The following is a 15491-nucleotide window of genomic DNA, read 5'->3' on the forward strand; positions in this document are numbered from 1 at the left end:
CTTCAACATGGCCGTATCTTTCATCACTGTGTTAAGTTTTTCAGCCATGGAGTCAAGTTTTGCCATGACGTCCTCGATGGCGCTGGGGTCAGGATTTTCTTCCAAGCCACTCATCACTAACAACACAAGAGTAATCATGGCAAGAAAAAGGAAATTCACTTCTTTAGCAGGAAGCTGCCCTCTTGCATGCCCCGATTGGGGCCTGCACCGGCTGCTCCAGTTGCGTATAGCTCGCCGCCACTGTACAACACTGTTCCCCATTCCGTTACACTTCACTGCACTCATGTAACATTATTTTGTTTGAACACAGAAGTAGCATGAGAAGAGAGCTAAGATTGGTCCTGTGCCTTTGACGTGTTCACAGACTTGTTATCTGTAAGTGCAATTTGTGATTGCAGATAATGTATAAGATTATGGGAGTGAACGTGGCAAAATGTGTGCTGGAGTGAGTGGAGAGAGTAATGGAAAATGGGAATAATAAAATGCATTCACATGCAGTGTAATTGAGCATTATCCATTGTCTAGTTGTTTAACTATACTGATTTTCGAGACTCTCTTGAGACGTAGTGTTTGAATATGAACAGTTGAAAGCACTAGTCAATGGATAATGTCCAATTAACATACAAACCCCAGGTCTGATACCCGGTGGAGGCACATAGTGGTTCGATTCCCACTGTAAACTGTAGGTCCAGTTCCAATTAGCCTTACTCTGCATAAAGTGGACTTAAAACACCAACTGAACTAACTAACCAACCAGTTGTGGTCAGCACGATGAACCCACGGTCGTTCTTGTAGGTTTCCATGACCGTGTTACACTCATTCGTAGCTTCCCAATCTCCTCACGATGGTGGGTGGCCACCGGTCTGATACACAGGCCAAAATCTCAGGAGAGAAGTTGTTATGCTTCCCCCCAGGAGACTCGAATCTGTGCACCTCCTGTAGCCGGAATCCAAAGCATCACACCTTAGACCGCACGGCTACGGTGTGTGACAATGTCCAACTAACATTGCATGTGAATGTAGAAAGAACAGTTGCAAACGGAAAAATACAGTAAAGCCGAGTTTTACCTTCCAGTAAGTGCACACATATGGATGACACAACTATTCCTACAAAGGATTATGCTGGCTGAAGGTCCAGATGCAAGAGATTTGTTAGTCTGCAGAAGGAAGTCCAGAGTGTACTTCATGGAAGTGAGGTTTACATTTTGGTGCCTTTTGAAATGGCCACCCCTTACACCCTCAAAACATGTTAATCTTCATAAAAGCATTAATTGTGTGTTCAGTAAAAAAGTTGCACAGACTGATCTTGAGGCCAGATAACAATTTTTAAATGAAATCCCAGTTTTTCTTTTAAGAGGCTAAGTGGCTCAGTCGGTAGCGCGTCTGACTACCATGCTCAAGGTCCGGGTTCGATCCCCGGCTGGTTCAAATCCGGGAACTTTTCTAACGTCGGAAGCGGCTCCGGCGCCCACCCAGTGTCGAATGACATGGGTACCTGGGGGAAACCCTGGGGGGTAAAGGCGGTCAGGGGCGTGATGCTGATCACATCACCCCCACTCATGACCGGATCAAGAAAGTGTGTGTGGGGCGTTACCCCCACACCCCCTATACGCCTTCATGGCGTGGTGCTAAGCACAGGGGAGCACTTAAAATTTATTGCTAGGGTGCGATTAAATTTGTCAATTTTATTTGTATTTTGATCAGTAATTCTGGCCCTTTGACTGTTTCCACCCACTAAGAAAGTCCACAATGGTGTTTTATGCATTTTCCTCAAATATTACTGGGTTGCCTTATTATGGCATGAAGTACACTGTAACTCAACACTTGGTCGAGTCAGAAATATTTCAGAAATGTTGCATCTTGTAGAATTTTTGGCTTGATTTTTTAGTATTTTTTCCAGTTACACAAGTGGATAAGGAATCAATTGATAATACTGTAAACGAGTCTTACTGTGAGTTTGAGGTTTGAAGACAGTGATTTGCATATTTGAGAGTTGCAAAATATTAATTTATGAGAAATTGTGTTGTTAATAGACTGCAGCTGTTATTCCAGTGTGTGGAACACAAAATACAATTAGGATAAGAAAGATTGTCAAGTCATGAATAAAAATAATGGTGATGAACATTTATGTGTGCAGTTTAATTGTCTGTATTCACTTTCTAAAAACATGGTTGGTCAAACCATACTTGTTAAAAACACCCGAAGAACACGACAGAAAACACTTTAGGAGCTAGTCCAAGTTTTCGATTCCATTTCGGAATCATCATCAGGGCTGGTTGAGACATGACTAAGGGGGATGCGGTTGAAGTTCCACTTGTACAGGGTAAAGGAAAAATTGAGTGGGATGTTACAGAAGGTGTACACATGATCAAAAACACAAATAATCTCTATGACAATTTGTGTGGAAATCTTTATTTATCATGATATATCACAGTTAGACTTAAATACCCATCTTCTTCAGCCATCAATCTCAACAAACAAGAACTTACCAACACTGCAATACCGCAACAACATCTGGAAGATACAGCAAGTAGCACCAGCGGAACTTCAACCGTGTCCCCTTCGCAATTTCTCAACCAGCGCTGATAATGATCCCAAGATGGAATCGAAAGCTTGGACTAACTCCTAAAGTGTTTTGTGTTATTTTTAACAAGTATGTTGCGGCATGTGACGTAGGATGTTTATTATTATCATATGAATTGACCAGTTAAGTCTTTATACATTTTGTGCATATTTTATTGAAGAATGAGAATGAAAGAATTCTGTCTGTATATCTCTCTGTGTAAGTGTGTGTGTGTGAGAGAGAGAGACTTGAAAGAAAGAAAGCTTCTTCTTTTCTCCGATCTCTGGTTTTCTACATTTCCTCCTTTCGACTTTATTTTATAATAGCCATCAAAAATCAGTGACCTTTAGAAATGTACCATGCTGTTAAAAGTTTATTCGATCTTAATGAAGTACAATAATCGGTGTCTGTTTATCAGTTTCCCCATTCTTACTCTTTACAGGACAGAAAGAAGCAGCGTAAGTTGGATCAAGTTAATGAGGGTCCACCAGAGAAAAGAGCTAAAGTTGGACAATATGTTTTGAGTCCACAACATCAGCAGCAGAAGAAGAAGAAGAAGAAAAAGAGGAAGAAGTCAAAGCAAGCGAACAAAACCAAAAGTGGAGAGGGAGAAACAACAGTTGGTGCAGATAATGCCTTGATCATCCAGGAAAATTCCTCGGCAGTTGGCAACACCTGTCAGAATAATGTTCCAGAAGATATTGAAAGCGACGACTGTCAGGAGGATGTTCCCCCAAATGTTGAAAGTGACAGTGCCCAAAAAGATGTTTCACAAAATGGTGATAGTGACGGCTGTCAGAATGATGTTTCACAAGACATGTCAGGATGGAATAATCTCTTCATAATGCCCTGTATTTTAACAGCTTTGACTGATCTAAATTTCCAAGGACCAACACATATTCAGGTGCATGTTGTGTGCATGAAAATCACTTCAGTGTTAATATAATGATTAATTGAATTGCTATATTTTACTTCGCTTCTTGTGCCCCTTTTGGCTAATTTGCGAAAAGATGAGGATGAGTGATGATATGATGAAATTGATGAATGGACACTCACAAACATCCATGCCCAGTCCAGGATTCGAACCTGGGACCCCTGCCATCGTAGCGCAATGTGCTAACCACTCTGCCATGGGGGCCGGCAGTGTTAATATAAGTACCATAGTTATTTCCTTATGTAAGGTACATTCAAAAAGTTCCTATAATTGTTCCATGGTAGGTAGCTAAAGGAGATGCGATATAGCTGCCTTGTGCTCTGCTGCGGTAGTTTGAGATATGGTTGCATTTCATTATCTTAAGAAAGGGAAGCGATGTCAAGTGAATCTTTTAGAAAATATATGAAAGATTTCGATGACAGACATTTTGTTTTTGGGTCATATATTTATAAATACCCAGCTTGCATCAGAATGGAAACTTTGTCCAAGATGCTAAGCCCTGTCATGACCTGCTATTCACTTTCAATTAGCACTTTATAAACTCCTGTATGCTGTTCCACAGATGCACAAGACATACATCTACTCAAATAAGTTTTCCCTCCAGACTATAGAAATGGGACCATCATCTCTAACTGCTGGAACGAAGCACAAAGCATCAAACTACAATTGCATGATTTCAGGAATTCCAGTTTTATTTGCTTCTTCCTTTCCACTTACCTAAAAATAAATCTTAATGACATGTTCTTTACTGATACTTTCCAAGTGTACAAAGTACTACACCCCCTTAACCCCTTCCAGGTCTGTTAAGTGACCTTTCTCTGTTACATAGCTTTCATGAATGGAGTCAACATGACATTTTGGGCTCTTAGCGGGAATCGAACCCAGAACCACTCACACCAAGAATAAGAGCATTAGCAATTTGGCTGTCCACGATCCTGGATTGATATGAAAATTTGTCACAAGTCATGTCTTATCCACCCATAAATTACACATATTTTATTTGTTCATTATTGGGTCATTCCACTTGAAATCACCCAATTGAAAGACAAAACGTTGCTTCATAGTCATGGATTTGCTTCCATTTTTTTTTACTGATAGATACTTGGTCCAAGATGACAAATATGTAATATTAGTCTTGTCCAACAAATATTTTGAAAGTTACAAATTTTTGAAAATTTGAAGATTTTCAGAAATTGGGTGTACAAACGAACGCACCAGTGACACAAAACATGTCAGATCAATGTCAATGTTAAAGAAACAGGGAAATTTTAGATGTAGGCTTGAGCAGGACTTGGACCTACCAACTGAGTCAGCTCTGGCTTCGCCTGATTTTTCGCTGTCGCTGTTCATCGACAGTGCCTAGTTCCTCCCAGTGTAGAGTTCAGTAGCGTAACTAACATGGTCTGCACCCCCTGCAACTATCAGTTGTGCTTGTTTTTGTTTTTTTAAATATTAATTTATGCCTACATTTATATTAGATGTAAAAACGAATGTGAAAGGTTAAGACAAAGAGACAAACTGTAAAGAAGTATATGTTATAATCAGGGCCCGGATTTTGATGACATTTCATCTTTTGACTGGTGCAACAGAGACATTGCTAACTAGTACAGAAATCCTGAACACCCTCCTCAGGTGGCAGAAATGTATTTTTTTGGGTCATTGTTTACCATTTTTTATTTCTTGTTCATTTTTTAAAATTTTGCATAATTTTTAGGTCATTTTTTTAAAAAATTTGTGTCATTGAATGATGAAACATAAGAAGTTCAACAATTTCTGTTTTGTCTGAATGTTATCTTGTGGTACATACTCTGTGTTTCACTACCAGCACAACAAAGCCTGTCTGAAAATCGCGAAATGCAACATTGTCAAGTTTCTTATTCACAGTCCGTACAACACACCAAGTGAAGAAGCAATTGTTAAATTGTTTGTCTTGGAATATGTATATTATTTTCAATAAGCAGATTGAGTTTTGTACGAATTTTTTGGTCATTTTTCAAAGATTTTAGGTCATTTTACAGAATTTTTGTTGTAATTTTAAAGGTCATTTTTCAAAGATTTTAGGTCATTTTACAGGATTTTTGTTGTCATTTTAAAGGTCATTTTACAAAGATTTTAGGTCATTTTACAGGACTTTTGTTGTCATTTTAAAGGTCATATTTCAAAGATTTTAGGTCATTTTATAGGACTTCTGTTGTCATTTTAAAGGTCATTTTACAAAGATTTTAGGTCATTTTACAGGATTTTTGTTGTCATTTTACAAAGATTTTAGGTCATTTTACAGGATTTTTGTCATTTTAAAGGTCATTTTTCAAAGATTGTAGGTCATTTTACAGGACTTTTGTTGTCATTTTAAAGGTCATTTTTCAAAGATTGTAGGTCATTTTACAGAACTTTTGTTCTCATTTTAAAGGTCATATTTCAAAGATTTTAGGTCATTTTACAGGATTTTCGTTGTCACTTTAAAGGTTTTTAGGTCATCAAAATCCGGGCCCTGGTTATAATTATATATGAAAATACACTGTTACTACAAAAAATACGATTTTGTTAAATGCCCATTACCAGTCCTCAGTATTTTTTGATGGAAACAAATTCTTGTCCTATTTTGGTCAAGTCCAGTTCGAGCTCAATCACTTTCGATGCTTAACAGTGCCAGCCCACACATTCTCACTCTTGTCATTGTGCTTCTCAAGTCATTTTTGATCTATTTTTTTACTTAGAATACTACTACTCAGATGAAGAAGACGTCAAAAGTAGGGTGAAATACAGCATATAAGCAGTGCGTAGTCAGGAATGCTAACTAACTAACTAACTAACTCTCTAGCCTTCTTAAACCCGAAGGTTCATGGCTGCAGCAACACAGGCCTTCCATCTGTCCCTATCCTGAGCAAGATCTATATACTCTTTTCCATCCCTACTGATTTCCTTTAGGTCTATCTCAACGTTGTCCCTCCATCTTCGTCTTGGCCTTCCTACAGGTCTCTTACCATCAGGTTTCCCAAGAAGAATCCTGTAAACTCCTCTTTCCTCTCCCATTCGTGCCACATGGCCTTCCCACCTAAGTCTTCTTGATTTAATCATTCTAATAATATGTGAACATGAATACAAATTATGTAGTTCTAAATTATGTAACCTTCTCCACTCACCTGTCTCCTCATCCCTTTTAGGTCCAAAGATTTTCCTAAGGATCTTATTTTCAAATACTCTCAATTTATGTTCCTCTTTCAATGTAAGGGACCAAGTCAGGAATGCTACTAGTCAGAATTTTGTTTTCTATCAAGAAGAAGTCTGCAAGTTCGCTGATGTTCCACATGTTTCTCCTTTTGGTTTGAGTTGACAGTACATTCTGAAAACATACAATTTCTGTAGCTACAGTGTAATATACATCTCCTTCATATTTCTCCCGGAAATTCGTTGTGGATTCCACTAACTGTCTTTCGGTGTGTTCCGTTAGGGCTTAAAAACGTGTAGCTTCCATTGATTTGTATCACGTTCTGAAATCTATTGTTTACTTTGCTTTACTAGAGTATCTAAAGCACTGTAGGAGAAAAGTGCATTTTCTTTCCTGTCTTCTACCCTTCGGTGACGTAATCAATTAGAATGGAGGTTTTCTTCTAATCTGGTAATTTATTTCTACTTTTTTTGAACTATTGGTCTTTTTTAATTTATCATGCATACTGTGCCCCCAAAACGCAAGGGTTGCGGAGGCGCTGTTTACGCCACTGGTAGAGTTGTAAATTAGTCAATTTGGCACACACTGGAGATGTACTATGTAGCAATTTTAGCGGAAAATAGAGAGAGTTGTCTGCATCTCCTATGTGTGACTAATCATAAGTAAAGTAACTGTTGCTTGGTTGTAAAAAAAAATCTTTTGCCACATAATTTTGGCATAGAATGGATGAAAATGGTGTAACCTGATTTTACATTCCTCAATTTTACATTTTCCCGCATTCAATCTCGATGGTCCCCACGTAGCAACATGTTATAGAATTTTACTAGATTTTAACTTTTCTCGCATTGTAAGTTTTTTCAGCATGGTCCCCCTGAAAAACTTAAAATCAAGGTTTTACTGTAATTAGCATAATATCGTAGCATGTTGATTTTGACTCGTGAGAAAATCATTTGACATTTTGCGTACTGTTTTGATCCAGGATAAATATTGCGCTTAATGAATCAATAATTAAAAACTGTTTGATGGTGATACCATTAATATCAACCAATGCTGTGATATTAGTATATGTCCTAACTCTGGTCTACTCACAACATGAGATATTGGGGATATTAAGGCTGAAGTCGTAAAATGATTTTTTTTTATTGTTGTATCATATACATTGAAGACTGTAGGAACTCATGCAATGTCTGACAGGCATCTGCCTCGCCTCTAATTCTCTTAAATTTTCTTTAGAATAGGACAGTGCACGTGGTTTAGAATGGGACAGATGTTTGGAAAAGTTCCGATTCCCGCAACTTGCATTTTGTGAGTTTGCCCGCAACGGCTCATATTATAGCAGATAAATATTGCCAGCAGTTCATGTATATACTATGGAGTCAAGACAAAATCTACCCATAGTTTGATAATTGTTTGTCTACTTGTCCATTAGGCACTCACTCTTCCTCCTGCTATTAAAGGCCGCAGGGACATCCTGGGTGCTGCCGAGACAGGCAGTGGGAAGACATTGGCCTTTGGAATTCCCATTCTGCAAGGGATTATTCATCTTCGGGAGAAGGAAGCAGATGGTAAGTGGAGTTGCATTTTGTATCCATTCTGTACCTCAGTTTATGTGTCGGTGAGAATAACATTTTTTTTATGAATAAGCAACACAAGTGATCTTCCCACTTAATTTTTCTTTGGGGGGGAGTTTCCTGGCCTGTATTAATTTTTATCACAAATATTTCAAACACTGTTCCATCATCCAAGTCTGATGATGGGGCTTGTGTGGTTAGCATACGGTGCTATGATACCTGGGGTCCCAGGTTCGTACACCAGCTTGGCCATGGGTGTTCTTTATAAGTGTCCCTTGATCGATTACATCATAACATCACTCATCTTCATCGTCGTGATTAGCCTAAAGTGGCAGAAAACCATAAAATAAACTCACTCAATCACCAAGTCTGATGATGGGCTTGAACGTGTGTATTCATAGGGTGAATTGTAAAGAATGTGTGATTGTGATCTTAGAGTTTGTTTGAATAACGAGTAACTGGCAGTGTGATTCTTCTCACACTCGAAAGTGGCGAGAAGGAAGTGGCTGAAAGAGATAAAAATAAATAAATGGAGTCCGGGTCACCACAATATTCATGTATTCTTATGTTACATGTTCAACCCATATGTCTAATCGAATCGTGTTGTCATGGTAACCACACAAAGTATAAACTCTGTTACCTTTCCCTCATAATCTGAACCTATTATGACCAATTTTTCGCTCCTCTCAATCTGTGTTCAATTCCACAGTGGATGTCCCCCAGTTACTACCCTGGTAAGTCTTTATTTGGGGGTTAGTTGGATCTTCTGGGTGATAAGAAGAAAAACACAGTTAATTTTGTTTTATATTTGCACAGCTAACAGCACAGAAAGCGAGCAGCCATCTGGAAGTCATGTGACGTCAGACAAGGAAGAACATTTGTCTGAGAGTGATGAGGAATCCGACATGGCAGAGACATTCGGTCCAAATTGTGTGAAAGTGATTGATAACATTGAACTTGATGACGTCCATAAACCCTACGTGCCTCACAAAAGGTTGTGGGCCCTAATCTTGACCCCAACAAGAGAATTGGCAATTCAAGTGAAGAACCATCTTGCAGCTGCTGCGAAATATACAGATATTAAGGTAAGAATTTGATGGTGGCTGATATGAAACTACTTTTTGCACAGCTTATATGGCAGGTTTAGATGTACACACAGTATTGCCAGTGTAAAGCAAATATGGCATATTTGTGTGAGTTACCTTTCTCTATGTATCCACCAGTACAATTACTTACCCTCCATTAGGCAAGTGAGATACAGATGTCCCCATCAATATTCATTGCGAGTTTGCAACACTGTACTATACTACACATGAGTGCTTTTGTGTAGCTGAACGTTCTTTCTTTGTTCTAAGCACAGTTGGGCAGTTCTGGAGCACCTCTGAGTCACATAATTTTACAATTCTAACTTCAGTCACGTGCTTGGTGTACAGTTGTCCCCCACGTGCACCAAACATGACTGGTGTCAACTTTATAATACAGGGTGGCACATGTTGTATCTACCAATTTGAGATGGCAATTCTGCCAGAATGCACATAGGCATGTGTGGCATACCTACATCTGTGGAGAGTTGGAAGTCAGGTAATTAGTATGGATGGAGCGTTGTCCGGTGCAGATGCGGATTGTGGCGGTGGAAGCCTTCATCCAAACATGCAGCAGGCACTGCGACGGAACAATGAAAATTGCCATGCACCTGTATTTCAGAGACACACAGGTAATGTTGTGAACCATCAGACGCCGTGAAATATACGCTATTCCACAGGACATGTTGAGATGTGCATCATGAAAGCCTTCCCGCATCGCATCCAAGCAAAAGGAGGGCATTTTCAAGGTGCACTGTATTATCCATATTATGCACTGTATTAAATGCCTATGTGTATATTTTTATTTCAAAACCAGATAAAGTTACTACAAGCATTCACTGCCTTTCCATTGTCATTTGAAGTTGGTAGATGCAATATGCACCACCCTGTATTACAGTGGCGTACGCAAGGGGGGGGGTTACGGGGTTTAAACCCCCCCCTTGAGCTTGTGAAATTTTATGAAAAATGCTGTGGAAAAAAAATTAAATGGCCAATTTACCACAGTCAAAGATCTGGGACAATACTATTACTATTACTACATCTACTACTACTACTACTACTACCACTAATAATAATAATAATAATTTGAATTATTATTTCCATGTAGCATGAAGAAAAGCACAGCATTCCAAGCACACGCGTCTTTCAGAGTGATGCCTTGAAAATAAGCACAAGTTCTTGAAAGTGAAATATGAGGGTAACTATGATTTAAAAGAGAAATAAAATGTTTTGTATTTCAATACTCTGGCATACGCAGTTTGGGGGGGGGGGGAGAGGGGCCGGAATAGTAAATGTGGATAACACATGGTTTCGTTTTGGAGGGCAGGATGCATAATAAAATATTTCGTATTTTTGGAGCTTTTCAGTCTATTAAAATTGTATTCAAAGACAAAAATGGTAATCGGGACTCACTTTAAAAGAGGTTTCGTATTTACACATTTTGATTTTTTAAAGTTCTTAACGGATTTTTATTTGAAAATTCTGATTTTCTCAAAATTTTGGTAGGGGCTGTAGCATCATCGGTAGAGGCATGCATATTTCGTTTTTGACAAAAAGAAAACGAAATTTGAAATAACACATTGCAATGTTAATTTTTAAGGTTTCTGAAAGGTGTGAGGTGCATTTTTCTACCCTGTTTTGTCACGAAATGATGCGAAATGAACTGCAAAATGCGAAATAGACTCTTAAACACGAAATTTACCGTTTATATACCGACGCGACACTTTCTGAAGTCTGAAGTATCCTGTGTGTTATGCAATTCACGGAAAATTGATTAATTTTGCTGTAAATATTTGAAAAGCAAAAATGGACTCCTCTATACAGGAATAAACTTAATATTCTGGTAATGATTTAATGTGCTATTAGAAGGGATATGTTTATTTTGTGTAATAGTGCAGTTTTCAAATCAATTGGGATTATTTTCACATTTTTAAAACCAAAATGTAATTTTATATACAGCTTTTTCACCGCTATAACAGCTTTTGAACCCGAAATTGACTGTTTTTATACTGATATTTTGCTTTTTTATTTACCAAAAGTATGTGCCTCTAACAATCGGCCATGCCTCTACGTACGCCAGTGTTCAATGAACATGTATTTTTTTGTGTGAACAATGAGAATTAACTAAAGAAAGTTCTTGGTTCGTTGTTAGATTCTAATGTATAGACAAAGGCTAGGCGGACAAGAATACAGTCACCAGTCTGCTTTTCCATTGTATTATTTACCGCAGCACGTTTGAATGTCTCTCTTTAAAATGTCTCACCTTGTTGACTAGACAATTATTCAAACGACAATAAGCTTAACTATTGGAAAATGTTTTGTTGGTAAGAACAGTGAGACAATCCAGATGTGAATTATCGGGGATATTTATGCGGGGAAGAAGCCGGAAAAATTCCAACCAATTTCGGGAATCGAATCCGGATCTCCCGCGTGATTGTCAGATTCTCTACCGACCAGACCACCGCAGCTTCTTGGATGAGTTCCATACTTTAATTATTTCAATTTATTTTAATATATTTTCTTGTTTTATGGATTTTCTTCACCCTTAAAATGTCTCACCTCGTTGACCAGACAAAAAACAAAAACAAAACCAAAAAAATGCTCTCAGGATTTGATAAAAATTGAATGATTAGAAAGTAATTTCTTTCTATTGTTTTCGTAAATGGTATATTTATGTAGATCTCTACTACATAATAGTAGTAGTGGTATTAGTAGTATTATTAGTAGTAATTGAGCTAATTAATTAATTATAAGTATTATTAATTAATTGTGATCATTATTATTTAATTAAAGTATAATAAATCAAAGGTAATGTGAATTTGGAGAAAGTTTTAGAAATAACCCCCCCCCCCCTTGACGAAATCCTGCGTACACTACTGCTGTATTATATCACTTTGAAAGAGCAGCAGAAAATTGCAGCTGATCTTCGAAGACAAAGGAAGAATATTTTGCACACATGATCAGTATAATTCACAGTGCATTTCATACCTAAAGGATTGGGGTACAGGTGTACCCCAAGTGTCTATGCATGTTATAGAAAATGACGTGCCTAATGGAGGGTAACACATTTTTAAAATTACAATTGAAAGAAGACCCAACCAGTACCACATCAAACTCATTCATGTTCTTATGTACAAGTTTAGAATATTTGAAACTAATTGAAAATGAACCAAGTCCAGCTGACATGATTCCTGACCACCTTGTGGGAGACCGGGTTTGAATCCTATGGTGGGTGACTTCAGGTGGGAATTTTTCCAGGAATATGTCTGCATAGAATGGCTCTGGAGTTCACCCAGCCTGGGTGCAGGGTTAAAGGTGGCCAGAGCACCATGCTGACCACACCACTTCCACAAACGGTTAAGATTGTGGATATGTGGGAGGCTGCCTCCACATTCCCTGATATGCCATCATGTTATGTTGCAATGTTCAGAGGTTGGGGCTAGCTTGACCATAGGTACTGTGCTCTAACAATACTTATTATTAGGGATGGGACTGATTAATCGGTACTCTATCGGTATCGGTAAAATTACCGATTATATTACCGATCCGATATATCGATTATTATCTGATAATTTAGTGCAAAATTCTACCATTTTGTTGTAATTTTTATGGATATCCATGCCCTACTTTCTAAAAAAGTAAATGTCTAAATATGCAATTTCTCTTGCACTGCAGTCACCTTGAAACATACATTTATTAAAGAGGTCAATGAACCTTTCATGTTCTTCAAGGACCATTTCTAATTTTATATCGGATCGGTAGAATATCGGTTATCGGTATCAGTAAGTTTTATATCGGTATCAGCCAAAATTTCATATCAGCCCATCCCTACTTATTATTAAGTTTAAGTAGGCAAATTTTAATTTTTTTGTAATAAAACTGTAATTCAATTCATTTGGCTATTGTTCTTATGAATGCAAAACATACTTCATGCCATTTTGTTTTTTGAATATTTTTTTAAATTGACATTTTTTCTCAGGAAGGAAGACAGCAAGGTAGTGTACCTATTCAAGAAATGTATTAACCAATGATGGTTCTAAAAAAAAATATTATTTTGTTATATTCAATATAACAATATAAAACCAATATAAACTTATTCTGGTTTTGGTAGATTGTCTTTCGCAGTAATTCTTCTTATGGTGCTACAATCCACTGGTGAACCTTGGCCTCCTCCATGATTTTCTCCATTTATCTCTACTCAATGCCACAACTTTCCAATTTCTGTGCTGGAGCTTCCGAACATCCTCGTCCACTCCATTCACCCATCTTAATTTAAGTCTTCCTCGCTTCCTCTGTCCACCTGGGCTATCCAGCATCACTAGTGAGGTCACTAACACCCATGCGAATCACATGCCCTGCCCATCTCAACCTTGCCACTTTTATTACACTAATAACTGTTACATATAAGCTATAGAGTTCTTTATGAAAACGTTTTCTCCAATTTCCATTCTCCCGTACTGGTCCCAATATTCTTCGTAATATCTTTCTTTCAAAGATGTCCGTCCACCAACTGTTCATCTTTCCTTGAACTGGTCCAAGTTTCTGCAGTAAGGGTCAATACAAGTCTTATCAGTGTAAAATGTTAACTTCGTTGTTCTGGACAATATTGTGCTCTTGAAATGTCTCTGTAGTCCACAATACACCCTATTTGCCGCTATAAGTTGTGCCTTTACTTCCTCCTGTGAACCATTGCAGTAACTACTGTTTAACTCAGGATACTATGTACAACAGTATCCAATAGTGTCTGTCGATACATTTAAATCACTTTTTAAATTTGATTTAAGGGGGGGAGAGACAATTTCCCCTAGGTCTTTCTTGCTGTAGCAGCTGCCGATTACTGTTGCCAACTTCACTCTTTTTGGAGCCAGATCTGGTTCTTTTGTGCACTTGTTTGGGTGTGAACTGTGGCATCCACCCCCTGCCCCACTGTGATGCCACCACTGGCTCCGCTCCACAAATAACAACTTTTGACATGAGGGTGCATTTTGCACGTGATGTGATATTGTTATATTGGCTGCACCACTCGCCCCCTCTTACCTCCCCAGCTACTTTTTTATAGCGCCATGGCTAAGGTGAAGATGACAATGTTGTTATCCGGGAATACTCTTTTCGATTTCATATGAGCATCAATGGATTATTAAGATGGGTGATGCTGCCAAATGTAGGAGGTGAAAATTAAGACTAAATTGCTGTCACTTTAAAGCTAAAGGTAATAGCACTACCCCCACCCCTCTGACACCTAAAATTACCCTAGGATGCACTTTATGGAGTTTTCATTAATCTAGCTCCTTGAAAGTCACCTTTAGCTCTATTAATGGTGAAATGTAGCTCTTTTATGCACATCAGGTTTGGCAATACTGCCAGGATGGCTGTAGGAGGCAAGGAGAAATGCATTAGGCTTATGGGACCATTCTTTTATTCGTTCTCAGGAATATCAAACATCCAATGACGTAGAAAAGTACATGGATGGAAAAAGGACACGTTAAACTATGTCATAGTACAGTGGAACCCGGATTTTACATTTTCCTGCATTATACATTCAATCTTCGTGGTCCCAACACAGCAAAACGTTACAAAATTTTCCTTGATTTTACATTTTCCCGCATTTTAAGTTTTTTCGGCTTCGTCCCCTGAAAAACGTAAAATCGAGGTTCCACTGTAGTAGGAAAAGTCGATACTCTCATTTGATTAGCCGTATCTTGAAGTTGAAGTTGATTTCCCATAAGAATACATGGGATTCTGTAAATACTTATTGATCATATTTTTCAAACATTGTGTCTAGCTTACTAATCAACTTGAAAAACAGTTTTCACTTGCAACATGGAGAGAAGTTCATACTCTCTTGCATGCTAATCCCTTTTTTAAATAGCAATGCCCAATCCGACGATATTAAAATAAATGCACAACTGGTGCGTAATTGTCCCTCTATGCCTTAATGAAATTAATGTTTAAACTTGATTTTACTGCACTACTTGTATTTCCAGGTTGCAACAGTTGTAGGAGGCATGTCACAAGAGAAGCAGGAGAGAATATTACGAAAGGGACCTGAGATTGTTGTAGCCACTCCAGGTCGTCTGTGGGAGCTGATTAAATTGGGAAACGCTCACCTCAGTCAGGTGAAGAACATCAAGTAAGATTACTGGTTAAAGATTTGATAGCAATCAGCTGCTCTT

At 38.1% G+C, this 15491-nt stretch overlaps 1 protein-coding gene across 2 annotated transcripts in view; it reads left to right on the forward strand.

Annotated features, from left to right (window-relative positions):
- LOC145980371 (ATP-dependent RNA helicase DDX24) overlaps positions 1-15491 on the forward strand; it is a 40479-nt gene that overhangs the window by 14095 nt on the left and 10893 nt on the right. Inside the window, exons 2-6 of one of the 2 annotated variants that reach the window (XM_083113435.1) lie at positions 3005-3325; positions 3365-3466; positions 8095-8230; positions 9053-9321; positions 15303-15448. In XM_083113435.1, coding sequence (XP_082969561.1) covers positions 3005-3325; positions 3365-3466; positions 8095-8230; positions 9053-9321; positions 15303-15448 — 974 coding nt within the window. Of the gene's footprint in view, positions 1-3004; positions 3467-8094; positions 8231-9052; positions 9322-15302; positions 15449-15491 lie in introns of both variants that reach the window. The other variant, XM_083113434.1, reaches the window with a different exon arrangement.

The sequence above is a fragment of the Lepisma saccharinum genome, chromosome 27 (genome assembly GCF_977018435.1).
Source record: "Lepisma saccharinum chromosome 27, izLepSacc3.1, whole genome shotgun sequence".
Taxonomy (NCBI): Eukaryota; Metazoa; Arthropoda; class Insecta; order Zygentoma; family Lepismatidae; genus Lepisma; species Lepisma saccharinum.